Source organism: Callorhinus ursinus, unplaced genomic scaffold (genome assembly GCF_003265705.2).
Source record: "Callorhinus ursinus isolate GAN/ISIS: 27379988/994484 unplaced genomic scaffold, GSC_fseal_2.0 scaffold4, whole genome shotgun sequence".
NCBI lineage: Eukaryota > Metazoa > Chordata > Mammalia > Carnivora > Otariidae > Callorhinus > Callorhinus ursinus.
Genome location: NW_027397066.1, coordinates 72315832 through 72340173, shown reverse-complemented (window position 1 = coordinate 72340173; position 24342 = coordinate 72315832). Strand labels below are relative to the sequence as shown.

The 24342-nt window shown below is 37.3% G+C and overlaps 1 protein-coding gene across 7 annotated transcripts in view; it reads left to right on the top strand.

Moving 5' to 3' along the window:
- The window catches only part of FAM13A (family with sequence similarity 13 member A), a 368559-nt gene that overhangs the window by 5256 nt on the left and 338961 nt on the right, over window positions 1-24342 (top strand). For 6 of the 7 annotated variants that reach the window (XM_073891949.1, XM_073891945.1, XM_073891948.1 and 3 more), the window contains exon 1: window positions 21962-22179. The exons of the other annotated variant lie outside the window; for it this stretch is intronic. In XM_073891949.1, coding sequence (XP_073748050.1) covers window positions 22075-22179 — 105 coding nt within the window. In that variant the 5' untranslated portion in view covers window positions 21962-22074. Of the gene's footprint in view, window positions 1-21961; window positions 22180-24342 lie in introns of those variants that run through there. 7 annotated transcript variants of the gene reach the window in all.

Below are 24342 nucleotides of genomic sequence, written 5' to 3'. Positions count from 1 at the left end.
ATCACCCCAAAATAAATCCCATACTATTAGCAGTCACTTCCCATTGTCTCCCTCCCCACAACCCTCTCTCCTGCTCCCCAGCCTTTGGCAACCACTTGTCTCTATGGATTTGCCTATTCTAGACATTTCATATAAATGAAATCATATATGTGTACTTTGTTGGCTGGCTTCTTTCACTTAACATAAAGTTTGCAAGGTTCATGTTATAGCATGTATCAGTATGTCATTTTATGTACGTTATCAGTACATTTTCTTTTATTGCTGAATAATACTCCATTATATGGGTATATGACATTTATTAGTCCATTCATCAGTTAGTTAATGGAAATTTAAGTTTCCATTGTTAGGCTTTTATGAATAATGTTGCTATGAACATCCATGCACAAGCTTTTGTACATAGGGACATTTGGACATATGTTTTCATTTCTCTTAGGTATATAATAGATTGGGATTGCTGGGTCATATGTTTAAACTTTTTTTTAAGATTTTAAAAATTTTATTATTTGAGAGAGCGGGAGAGTATGAGCAGAGGGGAGAGGGAGATGCAAGATCCCCTCTGAGCAGGGAGCCTAACGTGGGGCTTGATCCCAGGACCCTGGGATCATGAGCTGGAGGCAGACATTTAACTGACCGAGGTACCCAGGTGCCCCTATGTTTAAACTTTTGAGGAGTTATTTCTTAGTTCATACTGAGTATGAAGTCTTGGTTCATTGTACCCTGTCTTAGTTCATTCATACTGCTAGAACAAAATACCGGGATAGCTTATAAACTACAGAAATTTATTTCTCACAGTTTTGGAGGCCAGGAAGTCCAAGATCAAGGTGCCAGCAGATTCAGTTAGTACTCCCTGGTTCATAGATGGTTCCTTCTTGCTGTGTCTCCACATGGGGGAAGGGGCAAGGGATCTCTGGATTTCTTTGTAAGAACACTAATTCCATTCACAAGGGTTCCACCCTCATGACCAAAGACCCCACCTCCAAATGCCACCACATTGGGCATCAGGATTCCAACATATGAATTTTGGAGGGACGTAAACATTTAGACAGTAGCGGGCTCCAATTTCTCCACATCCTCACCAACACTTGTTATTATCTTTTTGATGTATCATCATCCTAGTGTGTGTGAAGTAGTATTGCATTGTGGTTTTGATTTGCATTTCTCTGATGGCTGACTCAAGCATCACTTTGTGCTGATTTATTATTTATGTATCTTTTTTGGAGAAATGATGATTCACATCCTTAGCTCAGTTTTTATCTGGGTTAAAATAGAGTTACAATGTTGAGTGTTAAATGATCCAATTTACTCTTCCTCCACTGGTTTGCTGAGAGGAGAGACATAATAAGTAACCTTCTGAGGAGTATCTCATGTTTTTAGCCCAACTGATGCAAAAATACCGATTGTGAGATACTGTCCCTTGCTTTACTTAAGGATTCATATGATAAATTCTGACAATTTTTAATGTCAGAAAGAAAAGGTGACTTCCAGATGAAATTTAACTTTATCTGACATAAGAACTAGATATGTCCATTTTAGCACTGACTTGCACAAATCTGTGAGCTTAAGTTTGTGCTTAATTGCCATATCTAGTTCATTTTGATTTCCCAGTACTTGTCTTTTTCTTATTACTGACTGTATTTTTAAAATTTTAATGTTTTAATGGTAACTCTCTTTTTATATTATGGTTATCTCAACCATTGTTTTGGAAGCATCTAAACAGTAAACTGAAGAGACCAGACAGGCAGTACATCTTAGTGACTGATAAACTTTATGGGTTCCAGGAACAGTCTCTGGTTGGTATATCGGTCACCTACCAGCAACGGAATCTCCAATTGGTTTTATAAAATCTTTCACATTTGGAAAATGGGAATAAAAATCCTACTGATTTCGGTTTTATTAATAAAGATGAACTGAAATAGTATTATAAATCACTTTGCAGAGTACCTAACACTCTGCACTAAGCACTAATACTAGCTATGATTTTATTATTTCCTACATCTTTTGACTAGAAGGAAATACCTGTATTCTCTTAAACTAAGAAAGGAAGCTTTGAAAGGGGCTGTAGCGCTAAAAGACAACTATAGTGGGAAAGGCCAGATTAATTCATACACATAATGATATTGTAGAGTATTTATGAGGGTGGATTGTCTATCTATGGTTGTACTTATTAAGGGATTCACAAATTCAGGGTTCTCATTTCATTAATCCAAAACAGATGCACATTTTCTTTCTTTGCTTTAATCCTAAATCACAGCATATTACATATATTGTGGTTTTGGCAGATTTTTAGCCTGAATAATTTGAATATGTATATATATACACACACAAATACACCTATATACCCACACCCACCAATACCCACATATACATATTTTTTCCTCCAACTCTTCTCTAAACTTAAGCTTGTAGTGTTCAAAAATTTGTTTTTCCCTTTCCCTTATCTTCTACATTGTGGTCTTTTCCTTTGGGGATATAATAGTGGAACTACCTAACAATTTGGGAAGTCCCTATCAACGTGTGCTGAAATTGATGTACAATTACATGATTGCTTGTTGAGAAGAAACTTATGGGATTATTAAACCATCATTTTGAAGTTGACTGGAATTTTAAAATTTCTCACTTCAATTGGCAGTTTCCAGTACTGTTAAAAAGAAACAGGCTGATTTATTTAACAATGATATCTATTAACACAATACAGGAGTTAATTTTGCACTGAACTTCTTTGTTCCTAAGTTGTTGGTCTTTTTTTTTTTAAACAACAGGTGATTTTAGTTTATCATTGCTACAGTCAAGAGAAAGTTTTTAGGTGAGTTTTTAAAAATTTTTTGAGTATAGTTGACATACAATTTTACAATAGTCTCAGATACATAGTATAGTGATTCAGCATCTCTATATTCTATGCTCACTGCAAGGGTGGTTGCCATCTGCCACCATACAGTGATATAACACCATTGACTGTATTCCCTGTGGTGTGCCTTTCATTCCAGCGACTTAATCATTCCATCTTAAGCCTGTATCTCTCCACTTTGCCCATTCCTCCACCCCCCCTTCCATCTGGCAGTCATCAGTTCTCTGTAATTATAGGTCTGATTCTGTGTTTTGTTTATTCATTTGATTCACTTATGATATTTCACACATGAATTAAATTGTTAGGGCATTCATCTAAGTCTGACTTATTTAGCATAATACCCTTTAGGTCCTCCATGTTATCACAAATGTCAAGATTTCATCCTTTTTTATGGCTGCATAATATTCGTGTGTGTGTGTGTGTGTGTGTGTGTGTGTCTGTGTGTGTGTGTCTGTGTGTCTGTGTCTCATCTATGTTTATCAGGGATATTGGTCTGTAGTTTTTGTGTGTGTGGTATTTTTGACTGGTTTTGGTATCAGGGTATTGCTGACTTTGTACGATGTATTTGGAAGCTTTCCCTGCTCTTCTCTTTTTTCATTATATGCTCTAGCTCCATCCATATTGTTGCAAATGGCAAGGTTTCATTCTTTTTTATGGCTAAATAATATTTTATTGTATTTATATTTATACACACCACATTTTTTCTTTATCCATCTATCGATGGACACTTGAGATGCTTCCATAGTTTGGCTATTGTAAATAATGCTACAATAAACATAGGGAAGCATATATGCCTTCAAATTACTGCTTTTGTATTCTTTGAGTAAATACCCAGTAGTGTGATTACTGGATCATAGGTTAGTTCTATTTTTAATGTTTTTAGGAACATCCATATTGTTTTCCACAGTGTCTACACCAGTTTGCATTTGCATCAGCAGTGCACACAAGGGTTCCTTTTTCTCTACATCCTCACCAACACTTGTTGTTTCCTGAATTTTTGATTTTAGCTATTCTGACAGGTGTGAGGTGATATCACATTGTGGTTTTGATTTGCATTTCCCTCATGAGTGATGATGAACATCTTTTCATGTGTCCATTCACCATCTACATGTCTTTGCAGAAATGTCTGTTCATGGCTTCTGCCCATTTTTTCATTGGATTATTTGGGGGTTTTATGTGTTGAGTAGTATAAGTTCTTTATATATTTTGGATATTAACCCTTTATTGGATAGGTCATTTGCAAATATCTTCTCCCATTCAGTATGTTGTCTATTAGAATTGTTGGTTGTTTCCTTTGCTGTGCAGAAGCTTTTTATTTCGATACAGTCCCAGTAGTTTTTGCTTTTGTTTTCCTTGCCTCAGGAGACATATCTAGAAAAATGTTGCTATGGCTGACATCAAAGAAATTACTGCCTGTACTCTCTTCTAGGATTTTTATGGTTTCAGGTCTCATGTTTAGGTTCTCAATTCATTTTGAATTTATTTTTGTGTATGGTGTAAGAAAGTGGTCCATTTCTTTCCTCTACATGTAGCTGTCCAGTTTTCCCAATACTATTTGTTTGAGACTGTCTTTTTCCCATTCTTGCCTCCTTTGTTGACGATTAATTGACCATATAATTGTGGATTTATTTCTGGGTTTTCTGTTCTGTTCCATTGATCTGTGTGTGTTTTCATGCCAGTACCATACTGTTTTGATTACTACAGCTTTGTAATATAACTTGAAGCCTGGATTATGGTTCCTCCATGGTTGTTTTGTTTTGTTTTTGTTTTTGAGATTGCTTTGGCTATTTGGAGTCTTTTGGTTTCATACAAATTTTAGGATTGTTCTAGGTCTGTGAAAAATACTGTTGGTATTTTGATAGGCATTGCATTAAATCTGTAATTGCTTTGGGTAGTATAGACATTGTAACAATATTTGTTTTTCCAACCCGTGAGCATGGAACATCTTTCCATTTCTTTTCATTGTCTTAAATTTTTTTTTTATTAATGTTTTATAGTTTTCAGAGCACAGGTCTTTCATCTCTTTGGTTAAGTTTATTCCTAGGTATTTTATTCTTTTTTGGTGCAGTTGTAAATGGGATTGTTTTCTTATTTTCACTTTCTTTTTCTTCATTATTAGTGTATGGGAATGCAACAGATTTCTCTACATTGATTTTTGTACCCTGCAACTTTACTGAATTTGTGTATCAACTCTAACAGTTTTTTGCTGGAGTCTTTGGGTTTTCTGTATATTGTATCATGTCATATGCAGATAGTGAAAGTTTTACTTCTTCCTTACATCCACAATTTGGATGCCTTTTTTTCTTTTTGTTGTCTGATTGTTCTGGCTAGGACTTCTAGTACAATGTCGAATAAAAGTGGTAATAGACATTGTTGTCTTGTTCCTGACATCAGAGGAAAAGCTCTCAGGTTTTCCTCATTGAGTATGATGTTAGCTGTGGGTTTTTCATGTAAGGTCTTTATTTTGTTGAAGTATGTTCCCTTTAAACCTACTTTGTTGAGGGTTTTTATCATGATTGGATGTTGTACTTCGTCAGATGTTTTTCTGCATCTGTTGAAACAATCATATGGTTTTTATCCTTTCTCTTGTGGATGTGATGTATCATGTTTGATTGATTTGTGAATGTTGAACCATTCTTGCATCCCAGGAACACATGACACTTGATCATGTTGAATGATTTTTGTGTGTGTGTGTTGTTGGATTCAGTTTGCTAATATTTTGTGGAGGATTTTTGCATCTATGTTCATCAGATTGGCCTGTAATGCTCCTTTTTTTGTGGTGTCTTCATCTGGTTTTGGTATCAGGGTAACACTGGCCTCATAGAATGAATTTGGAAGTTTTCCTTCCTCTTCCATTTTTTGAGAAGAATAGGTATCAACTCTTCTTTAAATGTTTCATAGAATTTGCCTGTGAAGCTGTGTGGTCCTGAGCTTGGGAGTTTGATTATTGATTCAGTTTCTTTGCTAATAATCAGTTCAAATTTTTATTTCTTCCTGCTTCAGTTTTGGTAGGTTGTATCTTTCTAGAAATTTATCCATTTTTTTCTAGGTTGTCCAATTTGTTGGCATATAATTTTTTGTAATATTCTCTAACAATCGTTTGTATTTCTGTGGTGTCAGTTCTTATTTCTCTTTTCACCTGTGATTTTTTTGAGTCCTCTCTCCCTCTCTCTCTTTCTCTTTGGATGGGTATGGTTAGAGTTTTATCAATTTTGTTGACTTTTCAAAGAACCAGCTCCTTGTTTCATTGATCTGTTCTCACGGGTTTTTTGTTTTGTTTGTTTTTTTTAGTTTCTCTGTCATTTATTTCATAATCTTTATTCTTCCTTCCCTCTGCTCATTTTTGGGTTTTGTTTGTTCTTTTTCTAGCTCATTTAGGTGGAAGGTTAGGTTTTTTTGTGATTTTCCTTGCTTGTTGTGGTAGGCCTGTATTGCTATAAACTTCCCTCTTAGGACAGCTTTTGCTGCATCCCCCAAATTTTAAATCTTTTTAAATTTGTTGAGACTTGTTTTATGGCCCAATAGCTGATCTATTCTGGAGAATGTTCTATGTACACTTGAATGTGTATTCTGCTGTTTTAGGATGGAATATTCCTAATATATCATCTGTTAAGTCTATCTGGTCCAGTGTGTCTTTCAAAGCCATTGTTTCCTTGTTGGTTTACTATTTAGATTATCTGTCCATTGTAAGTGGGGTGTTAAAGTCCCCTACTATTGTGTTACTATCGAATGGTTCTTTTATGTTTTTATTAACTATTTTATGTATTTGAGTGCTCCCTTGTTGGGTGCATAAATATTTACAATTTTTATCTTCTTATTGGATTGTGTCCTTTTTTGTCTCTTGTGGATAGTCTTTGTTTTAAAGTCTATTTTGCCTGATATAAGTATTATTACCTTGGCTTCTTTTTTTTTTTTTTGACATCCATTTGCATGATAAATATTTCTCCATCCCCTCACTTTCAATCTGCAGGTTTCTTTAGGTCTGAAATGAGTCTCTTGTAGGCAGCATGTAGATGGGTCTTGCTTTTTTTTATCCATTCCATCACCCTGTGTCTTTTGATTGGATCATTTAGTCCACTTACATTCAAGGTAATTATTGATAGATATGTATTTGTTGCCAGACTGTTACTTGTTTTGTGGTCATTTTTGTAGTTTTTCTCTGATTCTTTCTTCACTTACTCTCTTTCATAGTTTGTTGGCTTTCTTTAGTGATATACTTGATTCCTTTCTCTTTATTCTTTGCATATCTATTATTGGTTTTTGATTTGTTACAATTAGGTTTGTATATAATATCTCTTGCATATAGCAGTGTATATTAAGTTAATTTTAACCCCATTCTTTACTCCTCTCCACCCCACATTTTAGGGACATGGTGTAATATTTTACATCTATTTATTTTGTGAGTCCTTTGACTTTTACAGATACACTTATTTTTACTGTTTTGTGTTTCCCACTTTTCATACTCATGGTCTTTCTACTCAGAATCCTCCTTTTTTGGAGGGAGGGCTAGTTTGGTGATCATGAGCTCCTTCAGATTTCATTTGTCTGAGAACCCCTTTTTCTCTACTTCTATTCTGAATATTAGCATTGTGGTTAGAGTATTCTTGGCTGCATATTTTTCCCTTTTGGCATTTTGAATATATCATGCTTCTCTCTTCTGGCTTGCAAAGTTTCTGCTGAAACATTTGCTGATAGGCTTATGGGGGTTCCCTTGTATGTAATTCTCTTTTCTCTTGCTGCTTTTAAAATAATCTTTTTATCACTATTTTTTACCATTTTAATTATTATGTGTCTTGGTGTGGATCTCCTAGGGTTGATTTTGTTGGGGACTGTTTGTGCATTCTGGATCTGAATATCTGTTTCCTTCCCCAGATTAGGAAAGTTTTCAGCTGTTATTTCTTCAAATTTTCTGACCCCTTTTCCCTCTCTTATTCTTCTGGGATCCCAATAATGTGAATGTTATTACACTTGATGGAGTCACTGAGTTCCCTAAATCTATTCTCATTTTGCATAATTTTTTTTCTCTCACCTGCTCAGCTTGATTACATTTCATTACTCTGTCCTCCAGATCACTGATTCATTCTTTTGCTTCCTCTAGCCTGCTATTTATTTCATCTTGTGTATTTTTAATTTCATTTATTGTATTCTTCTCTGATATGTTCTTTTGTATCTCTTTAAGAGTCTCACTAATGTCCTCCACTCTTTTTTCAAGTACAGTGTCTTTATGATCATTACTTTAAATTCTCTGACATATTACTTATCTCCGTTTCACTTAGGTCTCTTGCTCTGATTTTGTCCTGTTCTTTTATTTGGGACATATTCCTCTGTCTTCTCATTTTGTCCAACTCTGTTTCTGTGTGTGAGGAATCTCAGTTAAGCTTCCTGCTTTTGAAAGTAATGGCTTAATGAAGAAGAGGTCCTATTGTGCCTTGCAGTGCAGTGTTCCCTGTTCCCCAGAACCTGGCATTTCAGGGAGTGTCTCCTATGTGTGTGGCGTGTGCCCTGCTGTTGCGTCCCGGCTGCTTTTGCCTGCAGTCTAGTCTCCTGCAGAGTCTCTCTTTGCCTGTTGTGGCAGGGTTTGGTACCTGGCCTGGGTGCACAGTTTTTAAAACATGTGTGCCAGTCTGCTTGTGAAATGACACCTGCTGCCACCAGCTCCAGGGCTGGGTGTGGGTTGGGGGGGCAGGTGCAATTTTAGCAAGGTGTGCCGTGGGCGTCTGCAGGGCCTGCTGCCACACCACCACCACCTGAACCAAGGCCTCATAAAGCATGCTTATCAGGAGACATGGTATTGGCAAGGTTTGCACAGGTCTTCTGGGCTGGGGGGAGTCCATGGCAATAGGACTGAGGCAAGTGTGACTGGAAATGGCTGATCTACTGAAGTGTGGGGGAGCAGGGCTTCATGTAAGCAAGTTAGGTAGTGAATGTCAGCACGCTGGTTCCCACAGGTGGCTGTGTGTTTATGCTGAGGGGCAGAAGAGGGAATTGGTGCCTGCCGACTTCTTTGTTCTTGGAGGAGTCTTCTTGGGATCTCAGCCCCTTCAGAACACACTCTGAGATCAGTAAAGAGCTCTTTCTCCCGTATGTCCCGGGGAATTTTTCAAACTGCTGCTTCTCTGCTGTATCATCAGAGGGCTCTTTGTGGTGCTGTCTCTTTAAGGGCAGGGACTGGACTTCCTGTTGCCCTCCCAGCTTTCCCAGAACCAAGCCGCTGATTTTTTAAATTCCAGGATTTAAGTCCTGCTGGTTGTTAAGAACTCATGAAATTGGGTCCCTCTGGCTTTCAAAGCCAAATGTCATGGGGATTCATTTTCCCTGTGCAGGCTCCCAGATGTGATAGCGTGTTTCTTGCCCTTCTCCATGCCTGTGTGCCCCCCAACCCCCCATCCCCGAACAGCCCTGGTCCATTTCACTTCCCACTGTGTCTCCACTCTTCTGACCCTCTTTGATGTGGCCTCTTCTCTGCCTGTATTTGTGGAGTTTGTTCTGCCAGTCTTCAGGTCATTTTCTGGGTTATTTATACTGATGTACATATTATCTTTCAATATCTGTGAGATGAGGAGAGCTTGGGGTCCTCTAACTCTGCCATCTTCCCAGCCTCCCTAGTTTGAGGCTCTTTGATGTAAGTGATTAGGAAATTAATTTATCTCAGGTTGCAGTAGTTAAGTGCTTGATCAGTAGGAGTTTTGCTATAGTCCAACGAAGAACATTGTTATATATAAATTTGAGGTGTAGCATCAATTCATGTCTGTAAATAATAAACTATCACAGCTATAGTCATGTGAGATATTATTAAATAGTTAATTGCCATGTGAATGCACAGCAATCCTATAGCAGCACCCCCTCCATCTTTCCTAATAGTCCATGACAGCCTAGCATATTACAACTCATATGAGTTTTAAGGCTTCCAGGAATATAAGTTATAACCATTAAAAATAATCCACTGGAGAGAAAATAGTCTGCAATAGTACATGGCACATGGTATTATCTTAGTAAATATTTGATTGTTAAATAAGTAAATAAGTGAAGTCTTGAGTTTCTGTTTGTATGTACATCTTACCAGCTGTGTGATGGGGCAAGTAGTTTGGTTTCTGAGTTTCCAAAATTTTTTTGTTGTAAAACAGGAATGTGGCCTTTATATCCTAGCTTTTTTTCATGTTGATTGAATGAGATAATATAGGTACATGTGTTTAATAATATTTAAAAAAAACTCTCAAGGTACCTCTTTTGTTCTAATATTTTTCTCAGTTAGAATATCGGCTTACTATTTATACCTTGTAATTGGCAGTGATGTTCATGTCATTACCCTTAGCCTAGTCACAATTGGAAACCAGGTGCATTCCAAACAGGGCTTGACCTTTCTTAATTTAATGCATTTGTGAAAACCTAGGTCTCAGCATAGTTTTGAAGCCTAGCTTTGTCCATTATTGTCTGCGTAAGTCTGAACCTCCCTCGAGCCTCAGTCTCATTTGACAAACATAAATAATATGTATGCTGTGGAATTGTCATAACTAAATGAGAACATATGTGAAAGCCTTTGGCAATAAACAATTATTAGTAACTCCTCCCTACACCCCCTACATGAGGTTAAACATCTTTTAATTCTAGTTCTGGGAATTGTTATTCAGTTAATAGGAATATTTTCTTATTTGTTCATATATATATGAATTATAATCTATTAATATGTATTATATATAGCAAAAGGGGTTTTGTTTTTTACTTTCTGGATTTTTTAAAAAATATAAACTATATTATTTATTACAGTCTTGCAATGGGTCAGGGTCTATGCCAGCCATAAGTCATACATGATTATTTTAAGAGTAGATTTTTATTTAAAAAGTCAAAAGTACCTCAAGAATTTCAACTTAACCTTTATTCTGAGGTAGGATTTGAAAAAATTTAGTGAAATCTTCTTGGTAAAAAAATGTTGAAAATGAAGAACTCAAATATTTGGGCTACAAACCTATGTTTCCATGAGCATTATACTTCTGCCTATTCCTTTTCTCTCACAGATTTTATGTTAATGTAATTATAGTTTATAATTCAAACTTCTTATAGGAATAAAAATCTTTATATCATTTTTTCTTCCATTTTATTAAGAAAATGGACACATGACAAATTTTAGATGTACAATATTTGATTATATATTGCTAAAGGATCACCACGGTAAGTTTAGTTAGCATCCATCATCTCACATCCCTTTACTTACAAATTTTTTTTCTTGTGTTGATAACTTTTAAGATCTACTCAGTAGCTTTCAAATATACAGTACAGTATTAACTATAGTCACTATGCTGAACATTACATTTTCAGGACTTATTCATCTTATAAATGCAAGTTACTTTCACCTGTTTTTCCACACTTTTTTTTTTTACTCTTTTTCTTTTTTTCAGATCTCTGGATTTTTTTCTCTAAAATCCCTTACAAATCATATCTATGATCACACATTTCAATTCTTTTACTGATGATGCTCATGGGATCCCTATTTCTTGTCCTGACTTTTAACTGAGTCTTCAAGTGCTTCCAGTAACAACCAAAGATTCAATCACCACACATTTAATGCATTAATTGCACAAATATTTGTTGTGAGGCTTGGAAGGAAATACAATAAGGTATTACTCCGTCCTCAAAAGATTTCAATCTAGAAAGATAGATTTGCAAACTATAACAATGCCATGGGTAAATATTTTACTAGTGGTTTAAACCAGGCATATGTTCATACAGAAGAGCTGTGTTAGTCAGGAATGCTAGTGACATTGGTGCTGGGCATTGAGGTATATATATGTGTGTGTGTATATGTCTCCCAAGTAAGAAGAGGAAAGCAAAGACATTTCTGGCAAATACAAGATCATAAAGGTTCTGAAGTGGGACAGTGTACACCTTATTTAATTTGAAGAACAACAATGTATTTGTTTCCTATTGGTGCTGTAACAAATTACCAGAAACTTAGTGACTTATATATAACACAACTTTCTTATCTTACTGTTCTGGAGATCAGAAATCTTAATTCAGTTTCACTGGACTAAAATCAGGGTTCTTCTTGGTATTCTAGGTGAGTTCTTACATTTTCCAGCTTCTAGAGGCCATCTTTATTCCTTAGCTTATGGCCTCTTCCTCCATCTTCAGGCCAGCAGTTTTGCATCTTTAAATTTCTCTGATGACAATTGCCATTTGTATCATGGCAGTTCCTCTACCTCTGACCCTCTAAGGACCCATATGATGAGATTGAGCCCAAATAATCCAGGATAATCTTCCCATCTCAAGATCTGTAACTTAAATATATCTGCAAAACCCCATTTGCCGTGCAAAATGACACAGTCACAAGTTCTGGGAACTAGGAAGTGGACATCTTTGGGGGCCATTCTCCAGCCCACCACAAGCAAGAAGGCTAGAATTTAAGGCATATAACGGGGATAAAGCTAGTATGGAACTCGATTTTGAAAAACTCTGAAAGCCATGCTAAGGAGTTTGGAACTTAATCTATAGGCCAGCAGTTTTTATTCTTTAAAAAAATTAAAAATATGAAGATGCTCAATTCCATATGTACACACTCAAAATTCAAATATAACTATTTGGATGATCACAGATCCCTTGAAGCTAAGATATTGAGCCTTTAGACCTAAAGAGAAAGAAAACAAGCAGGAAAGTAACATAATCAAATCTGTTTCAGAAGTGTAGTTAGTGGTGTAGTTGTACCAAAGGAATGCTGGTGAGGCACAACATTTAAAAATTCTTTAATTTAAAAAAATGGCTGTGCTCGCTTCGGCAGCACATATATTAAAAAATGGCTGCAAGAACTGAGAGGAAATTGAATTAAAAAATTTTTCAGAGATAGAATAAATAGGCTATGATGATTAAAGAAGCCAGGGAAGGCTGCAGCAGGCTTTGAGATGTTTATGAAAAGGCTCCTAGTGTATACTTCCTACTGAAATTTCCTCCCACTGTGTGACTGATTTCTGGAGTCTCCCTGAAATCGAATGCAACTTTCTATTCAAACATGTTCTGTTGCCCAACTAATCAATTCCTTCTATTAGGATAACCATATAATACATAGTCTGAACTGGGACAGTGATTTTTAAATAACCATTTTTTAAGATATTCAAATAAAACTTACAAAACTTATTTATAAGACCTAAACTTTATATTTCTATAAAGCTTCCCTTATAGGATGTGGTGGTCCAGAATATCTCCTGGTGGAGTATTTTGAGATGGTCAACATTGGCCTTCTCTGGTCCTCATCTCATAAACTGGCACACAGGACCTTGCACAGGAGTTAGAGGTAGAGGAATGAAGCCTGGTTGCCAAGGTGAAAATGCATGGGGCAGGCAGTAAAAAGATCTTTCCAATGAAGAGAGACTTTTTAGTGAAGGACCGTATCCAAATGCCATCTGCTGGGAGTGGTATTTGGAAAAGACCCTAGTGATATCATGGACTTTGATTTGTGTTCTAGCGGTATTGTCCTTTTTGTAAAGTTAAAGATCAATTCATCTAGGTCTGAATATTTAGATTTTTCTTCTGCTAGTTCTTTTTCTTTAAAATGTATTTCGCCCTCAAGTACAAAATTGGATCCATTTAGCTTTTTACCCATTGCCTCCCTTCTTGCCATTCTTGATCACTTCTCAGGAAGGCTGTTCTCTCTGAAGGATGATTCTAGGTTATCTATCCTACTTTCTCTAAGGTAGTTAAACTTTAAGAATTTTACATTTCAGATATTTTGGTAAAGTGTACACTTTGCTTTTTCTTCTTTATGGAGTTGATATTAATGAGAGGAAACTTCAGCCTTAGATGAGAGAACAATACAAAATCCAAGGATCATTGACCATGCCTTCATCCCCCAAGGAAATCTGAAGTGATGAGGACTGGAAGTTCATGTTTTCAGCTCCCAGAATCTCCTATAGCTTTTTTAGGAGATGCTGAAGCTTGATGATGAGGCTGCCCAACGTCCCTTCATGGCACCAACAGACCATCATTGATGTCTCTGGTTGCCAGTGTCCCACAGAATCACAGCAAATCACATAAGTCACCCACAGCATCTGCTCCAAATCAAACCTGCCTCCACATATTTACCACTTACAACATTCCTCATTCCTTTTAGTAGATCCAATTTTTCCATCTGGTATCACTCCCTTTACCCAAAGAATGCCTTTTAGCATTTCTTATAGTGTGAATTTACTGATGACAAATTCACTCAGCTTTCGTCTATCTGAAAATGTTTTTATTTCACCTTCATTTTTTGAAGAATGTTTTCTCTGGATATGTAATTTTAGTTTTGTAAGAGTTTCTTTGCCTCCCCCCACCCTTTCAAACACACTTCATATGTATCAGTCCATTATTTTCTGGTCTCTAGTATTTCCTATGAGAACCAAATTGTCACTCCTATTGTTCGATTAAAGGTAAGTATCTTTCTCTGGTTTACTTTTAAGGTTTTTTTCCTTTAACTCTCATTGTTAGCACTGTTGAAAATATGTGTGGTTTTCTTTATTCTTCTAAAGGTTTGTAGAGCTGAGGGTTAATGTTTGTTACCAATTTTGAAAAAATTCAGCTCTTTGAAAAAAATTTTTTAGTCCAATTCTCACTCTAATCTCCTTCTAGGACTCTAATTAGACTATATGATATTATTCTCCACATGACTGAGATTCTTTTCTTCTTTCTGTGTGTTTTTATTTTTAAGATTCCACGTATAAAGATGGAAGTCTTGATTTCTCCCTTCTTAGGATCCTGGTAGAGGGGGTCCTTCTGATGCCCTGGCCGCACCCTTTGCTGTCACCTCCCTTAGCCTCAGCTTTTCCAAAAATACTTTTAAGAGTGAAAGAGGATGCTATTAACAATTGCACTGAATCAACAAGCATAAATTGGAACTTTGCCAGGCAGACTAGAGTTTAAGATACCCTATTTATTAGGCAGTATTTCATTGTCCTGGAAAACAAACATTAGAATCATCCTTCGTGCTTTTTTTGACTACATGACACCTCTTTTGCCTCCTCTGTAAAGTCAGTTGTCTTATAAGTTCTTTCTACAAAGTTTGTGATTCATTTTTCAGCATCTAAATTCAAGCTATTGTCCTCTCAGCTGGGCAATTGTTAACAGGGTCCATTTATTTATAAGAAGTTTCCTTCTTATTCTAGCACATTTTAGTCAGACCTCAGATTAACCTGGCACTACTTTTGTCAAACCTATTTTCTATTTAAGAACCTACAGAGGTTCCAGATTGTTTGAGATCCTGCCTAGATTTCTTATTCTTCTGTTTAAAGTCTCTTTTCATGCTGATGTCTTTTTGCACACCACACAGACCCGCATTAGAATGCCCTCTCTCAGGGGCGCCTGGGTGGCTCAGTCCGTTAAGCATCTGCCTTCGTTCCGCTCAGGTCATGATCCCAGGGTGCTGGGATCGAGCCCCACATCAGGCTCCCTGCTCAGAGGGGAGCCTGCTTCTCCCTCTCCCTCTGCTGCTCCCCCTCCTTGTGCTCTCTCTCTCTCTCTGTCTCAAATAAATAAAATCTTAAAAAAAAAAAAATAGAATGCCCTCCCCTTCTCCTGCCATCCTAATGACTTCTGTAGAAGTCAGCTCAACACCTAGTGCCTGAAGCTCTAGTTCCAGTCACTTCTTTCCATCACATTTTTTCCTGTCTTCAAATTCTTAAGTACTAAGGGCACACATTTCAAATTTGATGATACAATTTAGTGTATTATATTTACTAATTGAAGGATTAAGACTCAAGTACCTTCAGGGGCCATGAGGTAATCATAAACTGTGAACTAGAGCAAGGAACAATGGGTATTAAAGTGTTTGTGTTGATTCCTATTCCTAGTAATAGTAATTCCCACCTAGGTACATGGTCTTTCAAATCACTAGGCAGGTGAGACAAAATGGCCAAAAAGAAGTTCTTCTCAAGATTTGCAAATTGTGCCCTAAAATTTTTTTTCCATGTACTTCATAGCTCAAGTAATACACCATTCTTCATATCTCCTCTTAGCCATAATTAGAATAGTAATAGGTGCACATTGTACATTAAGTGCTTATGAAATTTAGAAGTTAAATTAGGGTTTTAGCAAACTTAATGGAAAAATAAATTGTCTTCAAAAGAAAGTGCTGCTCTTGTCTTGTTTCCCAGGCCTGAGGAATGGACCTTCCCATTCCCATCATCGCTCTTGCCCACTTCTTACAGGACTGGGCCTGATTCTGTCCTTCCATGGTCACTGGCAAAGTGGACCTGCTTTGGCTCCAGGGAAGAATAGGGAATGGTATCCAGTAGTCTAGCCTCAGCCAAGAGGCATGCCAAGAGTTAAGGTGGGGCCATTAGTAGGGCTGGAAAAAGGGACATTAGGCAAGTTAGTGAGGAAGTAATAGATGCAGGTGGGGCTTAAATAGTGGGGCTTAAATATGAGGCTTAAAAGTGGGGCTTAAATAAGCCCCCAAACAGTGGGGCTTAAATAATGACCCACGGAATTGGGATGTCTAAGCTAGAGGCATGTCAAAGAATGACAAGACCAACACTATGTACCTGACAAAAAGACAAAGCTAAATTTATTGACTATCATGGTGGGGGAAAGTTCTGCTGGTCTTTCTGAGCAGAGCAGACTGAAAATTACATAGGGTTTTTGGAAAGTGGGGAATTAGAATTGGTGGGTGTTTAGTGTGACATCATTGGAAGAAGACTGGTTACTCAAATGAGAATTATTAATTGGTTGACATTCAAAGTCATGCTTACTAGAGTGAGCCCCTTCTTGATTGGGCTTTTACTGATTGGTTGGCTTGCAAAACCACTTGGTTTGCTGAGGCAAGATGCTGATTGATTAAACCAGGTTTAAAATAAATTATGTTGGCTCTTTGTTTCCATGGCTACAGAACAATCGATCTTTTCCTGAGAGGATGGTAATTTTTTTTTCCTCAAGTGGGATGAGAATGCATCTAGATTTCAGAGAAGAAATATGAGCATCAGATTATGAACTGGACCTCTTTCTGGAAAATCCTTCAGAAAATAATTAGGAGAAGTTAAGAATAGGCCCAAGGCCAGGTAGTGAGGCAGTCATAACAAAGTAGACAAATAAACCCAAGAAAGACCGACTTCCTATTACTTTTCAAGGAACCAAGGCCTAAGAATAGTCTTTCTATGGATATATGAGGATTTTCATGCCCAGTAATGTTACAGAATAGCCCAGAGCAAGGGTCAGCAAACTTTTTCTGTAAAGGGTGAGATAGTAAATGTTTTAAGCCTTGTGGACCATAGATTCAGTCTCTGTTGCAGTTACTAACCTTGGTCCCTGTAGTACCAATGCAGCCATCCATATGTAGAGAGATGGGTGCAACCAGAGTTGGTCTAGAGTAGATTGGACCTGTGGTGGCCACATGCAACTCGCAGGCTATAGTTTGCTGACTCCTGACCTAGAAAAAGTAATCTTGTTCTAACTGCTAGGGAATCAAAACCCAAAATATCTGAACCTCTCTGGTTAAGAGAGAGTACATAAATAATCAATAGCTGATGACTAACTGACTTCTGATACCCTATCTATTTGGATGCCTTTGATTCTGGCCCAGGCTAGGATACTCCTGGAGAAACAGCTGAGATAGAAGTAGAGCTGGAGTATAGACAGACGGCATTTAGGGGAAAAAGCCTCTGACGTCACATTTCCAGTGGGCATCAGGTGGTTGATGCTGTTAGTGCTGCCACCACCACACCCCATGATACTTGCTGGTCTCTGCTACATGGCCAGAAGTACTATTTCTGCTGACCACTGCTGTTCTTCTGACAACTGTTATTGCTACTCCAGCTGAAGAGATTTTGTCTTTTGAAAACTGAAAGTTCTGCCAGTTACCATCAGAGAGCTCGACTTTGAAGCATTTTTAGATTTTTGGAGGCTACAGGATAACCTGTCTTTTTTAGCTTCCTTCATTAACCTTCCCCAGGTTAGAGGGTCATTTGAATGACAGCGTCCGAGGGGCCTGACCATCAGTTGTGAAGTCCCCTTGACTTCTTCCTCAGGGAGCCCACAGATCTTGAAAATAGGACCTACTTTGTCCTGACCTGTATTTCAGCATTTCTGGGAGTAGTCATGGAATTAGCCCACCAGAGCGAACTATTCTGAAAGTACTTTTTACAGTTCCTTTATTCTTTCTGGGGGCGGGGGGGGGGGGGAAAGCTCATATTTTGGCCGCGGCTTATGTATTTTAAGATTCTTTGTAAATCAATACTTAGGAATATATATATTTGCCAGCTCAGAGAACTTACTGGAATTGGACTCTACTATCACTTGCATCTATGGTGGGGGGGGGGAAGGAAATAGTTGAGACTCTAATTTCAGATACATTCTATGGAGAAACATTGTTTGATGTGAAGAATGTCTTTAGTACCTTTTTTTAAATGGCATATTTAGGGTTTTTTGTTTTTGTTTGTTTTTGCAGTGAAATGTAGTCCTTACCAAGAATAAGGATAAACATTTGCCATGGTACTAATTTCACCTTATAATAGTGTGTAAGTGCTCGTAAAAATTAGGATTAGATTTTTTGTCATCCTTATGTAGTATTATCTAAAATAGAAAGAAGATGTTTAAATGTGTTAGAAAAAATAACACAAGGTATAATATTTTGATACTCTAACTTGTTCTAACATTACTGAATGTTTTTGAAATCCATCATGAAAAATTGGAAAGGAGCAAAAAATTTTTGAAAAAGATAATGAGAAGGCGTCTGGGTGGCTCAGTCATTAAGCATCCGCCTTCGGCTCGGGTCGTAATCCCAGGGGTCCTGGGATCGGTCCCACATTGGGCTCCCTGCTCCGCGGGAGGCCTGCTTCTGCCTCTGCCTCTGCTGTTCCCCCTGCTTGTGCGTGTGCTCTCTCTCTCTGTCTCCCTCTCTCGCTCTCTCTGTGTCAAATAAATAAATAAAATCTTTAAAAAAAAATGAGAGAAGGCTATCTTTATCAGCTATTTAAGTAAATTATAAAGATATCGCTATTCAAATATTATGGAAGTGGAATAAAACTAGACAGACTATGAAAGAAAGAAAAACCTAGATAGAATATATTAGCCTGAAAAAGACTCTGGTTGTGCATGTGTGTGTATGTATATCTGAATTTAATATGTAGTATGGATAGTATCATATATGGGAATGAAAAACTTGCCCAATAAATGGGGCAGAGTCATTTGGTTAGTATATTAAAGATAACTTGTTTTATACACACACAGGACTTTCAAATACAGTAGCATATCTGAGAGTTTTATTTCTTTCTCATGTAAGAGTTTAATTGATATAGACTTGTTAATGTAGCCATATTCCACAAGGTCTAGGTTCCTTCCATCTACTCACTCTTTCCTCGCCTGGGATTCTCTCCTCTCCATGGTGGAAGTGAGGTGCACGCGCATTCCAGCCTGTGATGGAGAGGAAGGAGAGTAAATGCGGAGTAAGAGATTTCCTGTGAAGCATGTGACACAGAAGCCGTACATATCCTATCCACTCACACTCTGTTAATGAGTAGCATGGTCATATGGCGCTATCTACTGGTATGAAAGGTTGGGAAATGTAGTCTCTGGGTGCACAACTATGGGCTCAGCCCCAACTAAGAAGGAGAAGAAGCTCGAATAGTATCAGAAAGAGAGATTGCATACTGGAGAGAGTTGACAGTGTGAGCCACGGTAGTTACATGCAAAAAAAAAACTGAATCAATTTAGATCGTCATTTTTCACTATATTTCAAAAAAATTTCCAAAGAGATCTATAATCCAACCATATGATAAGCATCCAAAATTGTTACTTTTATTACCATTTTCCAGGTACTACACTAAGTGCTTTTTATAGATTGTATCATTTAATCCTTAAAATGAGCTTATAAAAGAGACTTGGTAAGCTTCCATTTGGGAAATGGACAAAGCAACACACAGAACAGAAAATACAAATGAATAATGAGGAATTTTCATATCTTTAATAATAAAAAGAAACACAAGTTTTAGAATGAGAAATCCTTTTCATTTATTAGGAAATATTTTTTAAAATATTCAAACTTGGGTAGCATGAATTGTAGAATGTAAACTGCCAGAGTTAATATATGTCAAGAGCCTTAGCACATGTTAATATTCTCTGTGATCCAGAAACTTCACTTTCTGGAGTCTTGACTAGAAAATAATCAGAATGAGGATAGAGCATTACTTACATACACACATAAAATCAGAGACCATGTAAATGTCTGAAAATGGGAGAATGACTCAAACTTTTATACAGAATGTAATATTGTAAGTGATGAAAATTGTTTACACTGTTAACGGTATGGGAGCAAGCTTGTGATACTATGTTTGTGTGATACAGTGTTAAGTGAAAAACAACATAAAACTATCAAACTAGATTTAAATCATGTTTTTTAAAAACATGAAAGAATGGTAATATGCTAAATGTTTCTAGGTGTTCTGTTATTCTCTTTCACTACCTCATCTCTGCTTCTTTATTAGCGCCTCTGCAATTACTAATCAAAAAGCTTTATTTACTTATTTTCATTCCTCCCTCCTCCCATTGGATGATCCATGAAGGAAGGTACTAGGTCTTTCTTATCATTGTATTTTGTATAGTATAGTGCCTTACACCATTGTATTTTGTATGGTAATAAATGTTGATTGGGTAATGTTGGGTGATGAGCCTATAGGTGACCTAATCTTCAGGCTTTCATTTTTCACCAAAGACAGGCAATACTTATACAATCACAAAAAGAAGATGCATTTTTAATGTATTAGAAAAAGTTTTATAATTTTCTTTAACTGCCTAGTTTTCTAATGGGTGAATGGAAAACAAGTGATAAAACCTAGATTAGGTGGAAGTAGAAAAAAGTTTTATTTTTCAGTGGAGAAGATTATGTCCATTCCCCCACTCCCATTCTATTGTATGGGATTGTGTTATTCTGCCTGGTGGAGGTAGTCTTTACAATGTTCTATATGCATGCATAGAAACAAAATGTACTTTGTCATGTCCTATGGCTGGCTTATCACAATTTCCTATCCTGGCTTTGCTGTGGATACTGTTAGTTGATAAGAAATAAACAAAGTATACTAGATTTGAAGGGAAATATTAAATGGAGAGCTGATTTGGGCTTTCCCTTGTCTTCCCACCCCATCCCCTTAAGATATAACTTCATTATGTTTTGTTATGGAGGGCAATTTAAGTCTTTTAAAACTGGGAAAAGTGAAACTCCTCATGCAGTATTAGCCAGCATTCTTTTTTTTAAGATTTATTTATTTGATAGAGACACAGCAAAAGAGGGAACACAAGCAGGGGGAGTGGGAGAGGGAGAAGCAGGCTCTCCGCTGAGCAGAGAGCCCGATGCGGAGCTCCATCCCAGGACCCTGGGATCATGACCTGAGCTGAAAGCAGACGCTTAACGACTGAGCCACCCAGGCGCCCCCCAGCATTCTCTTAAATGTGCCACTAGAAAAGATTTGACGGGAAAAAAAGTGATAATAAAAAAATCAGACAGTTTCCTTCTGGCTTATATGAAATGGATATTTTAGCTATCAGTTCAAATATTTGGAAATTGTGAAGTCTGTCACATTTTCTAATGACACAGCATATGAAGTAGGACATTACTGAAAGGTCAACTAGAGGCTAATTTTCCAGACTATAAATCACACATGTTGAATTGTGGAGGTCTAGAAACATGTTGTTTTATGTTTCTCACCGTTATATTGTGAATAAGATAATTCAAAAGTAATTAGAAGTGGTTAACAGCTACATAAGAGTATTTTCATTTAGAACAATTCTGATAGAATCAAAGTGGAGGGAAGAACATTTTGATAGAATTTCACTGGTTTCTAAGGGGAATTGGAAGTGAAAAGTGCCTCAGAAAAGTGAGGAATGTGCCTGCAGTTTGCAACCTGAGTGTGAATATGTGAGGTTTTCTTCGGAGTAGCAACAAGGAAGCAAGTTTGCATTTTCACGTTTTGCACTAAGTCCTATTAAAGAATGCCACCAGATGATCGGCGTTTTCTGAACAGAGAAAGCCTGTTTGTAGTATCTGGCAAGTCAGGTTTAAGAAAAAGATGTCAGCAGCTTAAGGCCCATGTCACATGACATCCTCTACTTGCCAATACTAGACGCTCTGGATCAGATTTCAACTCCAGGCAGTCCTGCCAGCCATGTGGGTTCAGCCGAATGAGAAGCAAAGCCACACTTCGGAAAATGTTAGGAGCTGCGCTTCGCTTGCTGTGAGGCCTCTGGATCAGGAGCGGTTTTTCAAATGAGAGCCTATCTAGTGAATGGAATTTCAGTATTTCGCTGTCATTTTGATGTTTTCATCTGGTCTTCATCACTTCTACCAGGCACTTCCTGCGAGAATGGGGGCAGGCGCTCTGGCCATCTGTGTGAGTACAGGCCGCCCCTGTCTCCTGTGGACACCACGGGGCTGAGGAGAGGCCTATGCCCTCCTGGTTCCGATGAGATGTTTATGCACCGCGGGGCTGAGGAGAGGCCTGTGCCCTCCTGGCTCTGATGAGATGTTTATGCGATTTTTTTGTCTTTACTTTCTGGGAGGTGGGGGAAGGTTCATTACTTAAATTCCTATCTATTCAAATGGACATTAAGCAGTGTTTTGGGCAGCTTTCAGCATTTTTGTCTACTTGCCTTTCCAAAAAAAGATGAAGGGAGATGCCTGCCTGTGGCAGTTTATTCGTTAGAGCACTCTCAAGCCTTTCAGACTTTGTTCTGAATGAGTTAAATACAAGTGCTTAATTGCAGTTGCTGGAAAAATCTAGTGGCTAGATTGAGAAAGAATTAAGATAACTATTAATTTGTTACTTCTGAGTATGTGTATGACCTTTTTCTATTCACATTTTTGTTTTCAGTTAGTAATGCTAGAATTTGTTTCAGCATGGTTGCTGAAAGTGACGGGGAAAGAGCTTGTTCGATAAATGTTTGTGAATCCTTAATCGACTGTAGAGATTTCTGGTTGTTATAATACAGTAGCATCAGTAAATAACACTGGTGTAAAGTCCATGGGAAATGGTGTATATTTCTAGGGCTGAATTAATGGATTTCAAAAGCAGTTCTGTTGGTGCTTATATGTAACCTTTTGCAATAACCAGATATTATCAATTATACAAATCACAGAATGCTGTGATTTAAATTTGTATTTCAGTATATAGAAAATGCACACATATTTAGCATACTTACATTTCAAGCTGGTATTCCATTCCAAGGGAGCATTTTATTTATCTCTAAATGAGCTAAGTGAGAAATATCTTATTCTTTATTACCAACTTAACTGCTCACTTTTGTATCATCACATTGGGTCAGGTTCCCTGCCCCCCTCCTTTTTTTAAGTTTCAGAAATGGCTGCAATTTGTTGTAGGTTTTGATGGCATCCTAAAATATATAGAAATATCTGGACAGTTTTTTACCCATATGCTTCAAATGGTCGCCAGATGGTATATCAGCCCCATGGATTGAGTTTTCTTAGCAAAACTCCCTCACTTCTGTGCTTGGAACTTTTCGGTATCCCGTGTGCCTGTCTTGGTGTCTCTTGCCCTTTTAGGCTTGTAGCATCCAGGTGCCCAGCCGGTTATCTTTCCAGCTTTATAAAATACTTCAGGACTGGAAATGTGTAGCATGTGAGGCAGCAGATCGACTGAAATGTTATGAGATTTGCAGTCATCTCTGATTAGATCCTTACTCCTTGCCCTTGGCCTGCATGCATTAATTTCTACGTTGGCTGAAACACAGACTGACCCAAGTAGGAAACTCTATATTTTTCCTTAGTTTAATCCAAAGTATATACAAAATTTCCTGTAAGGTTGACGTAAAAATCATACCGTTTAAAAGATTATTCACTGTAGGAGAGGAGCAGTTCTCGGTCATTCCTATTCTTGAACTTCAGGTTAGCCTTTGAGCTCTATCCCAGTTATACTTAGGAGGAAATGTTTATGTTTTTAGAAGTTTTAGCATAGTATTTCTGGAAAAACATAGCTATTGGAGAACAAAATACTTTTTTGAATGTTTGTGGCAGAAAAGTGAGAGCTAATCACACATAAATATAAGCAAAGGGGCTGGCATACTTTTTTTTAGTTTGGGACTTTTTACCTAGACATATATGTTAGCAACTGCTCAGGTATCCTGCTACTGAAGATAGTTGTTCCTTTTTTTAAATTTATTTTATTTAAATTCAATTAATTAACATATAGTGTAGTATTAGTTCAGAGGTAGAGTTCAGAGATTCATCAGTTGCATGTAATACCCAGTGCTCATTACATACATCAGATGCCCTCCTTAATGCCCATCACCCAATTTCCTCATCCCCCCACCTGCCCTCCAGCAACCCTCAGCTTGTTTCCTATAGTTAATAGTCTCTTATGGTTTGTCTCCCTCTCAGATTTCATCTTATTTTTCCCTCCCTCTATATTCCTCTGTGCTGTTTCTTATATTCCACATATGAGTGAAATCATACAATTGTCTTTCTCTGCTTGACTTATTTCACTTAGCATAATACCCTCGAGTTCTATCCACATCATTGCAAATGGCAAGATTTCATT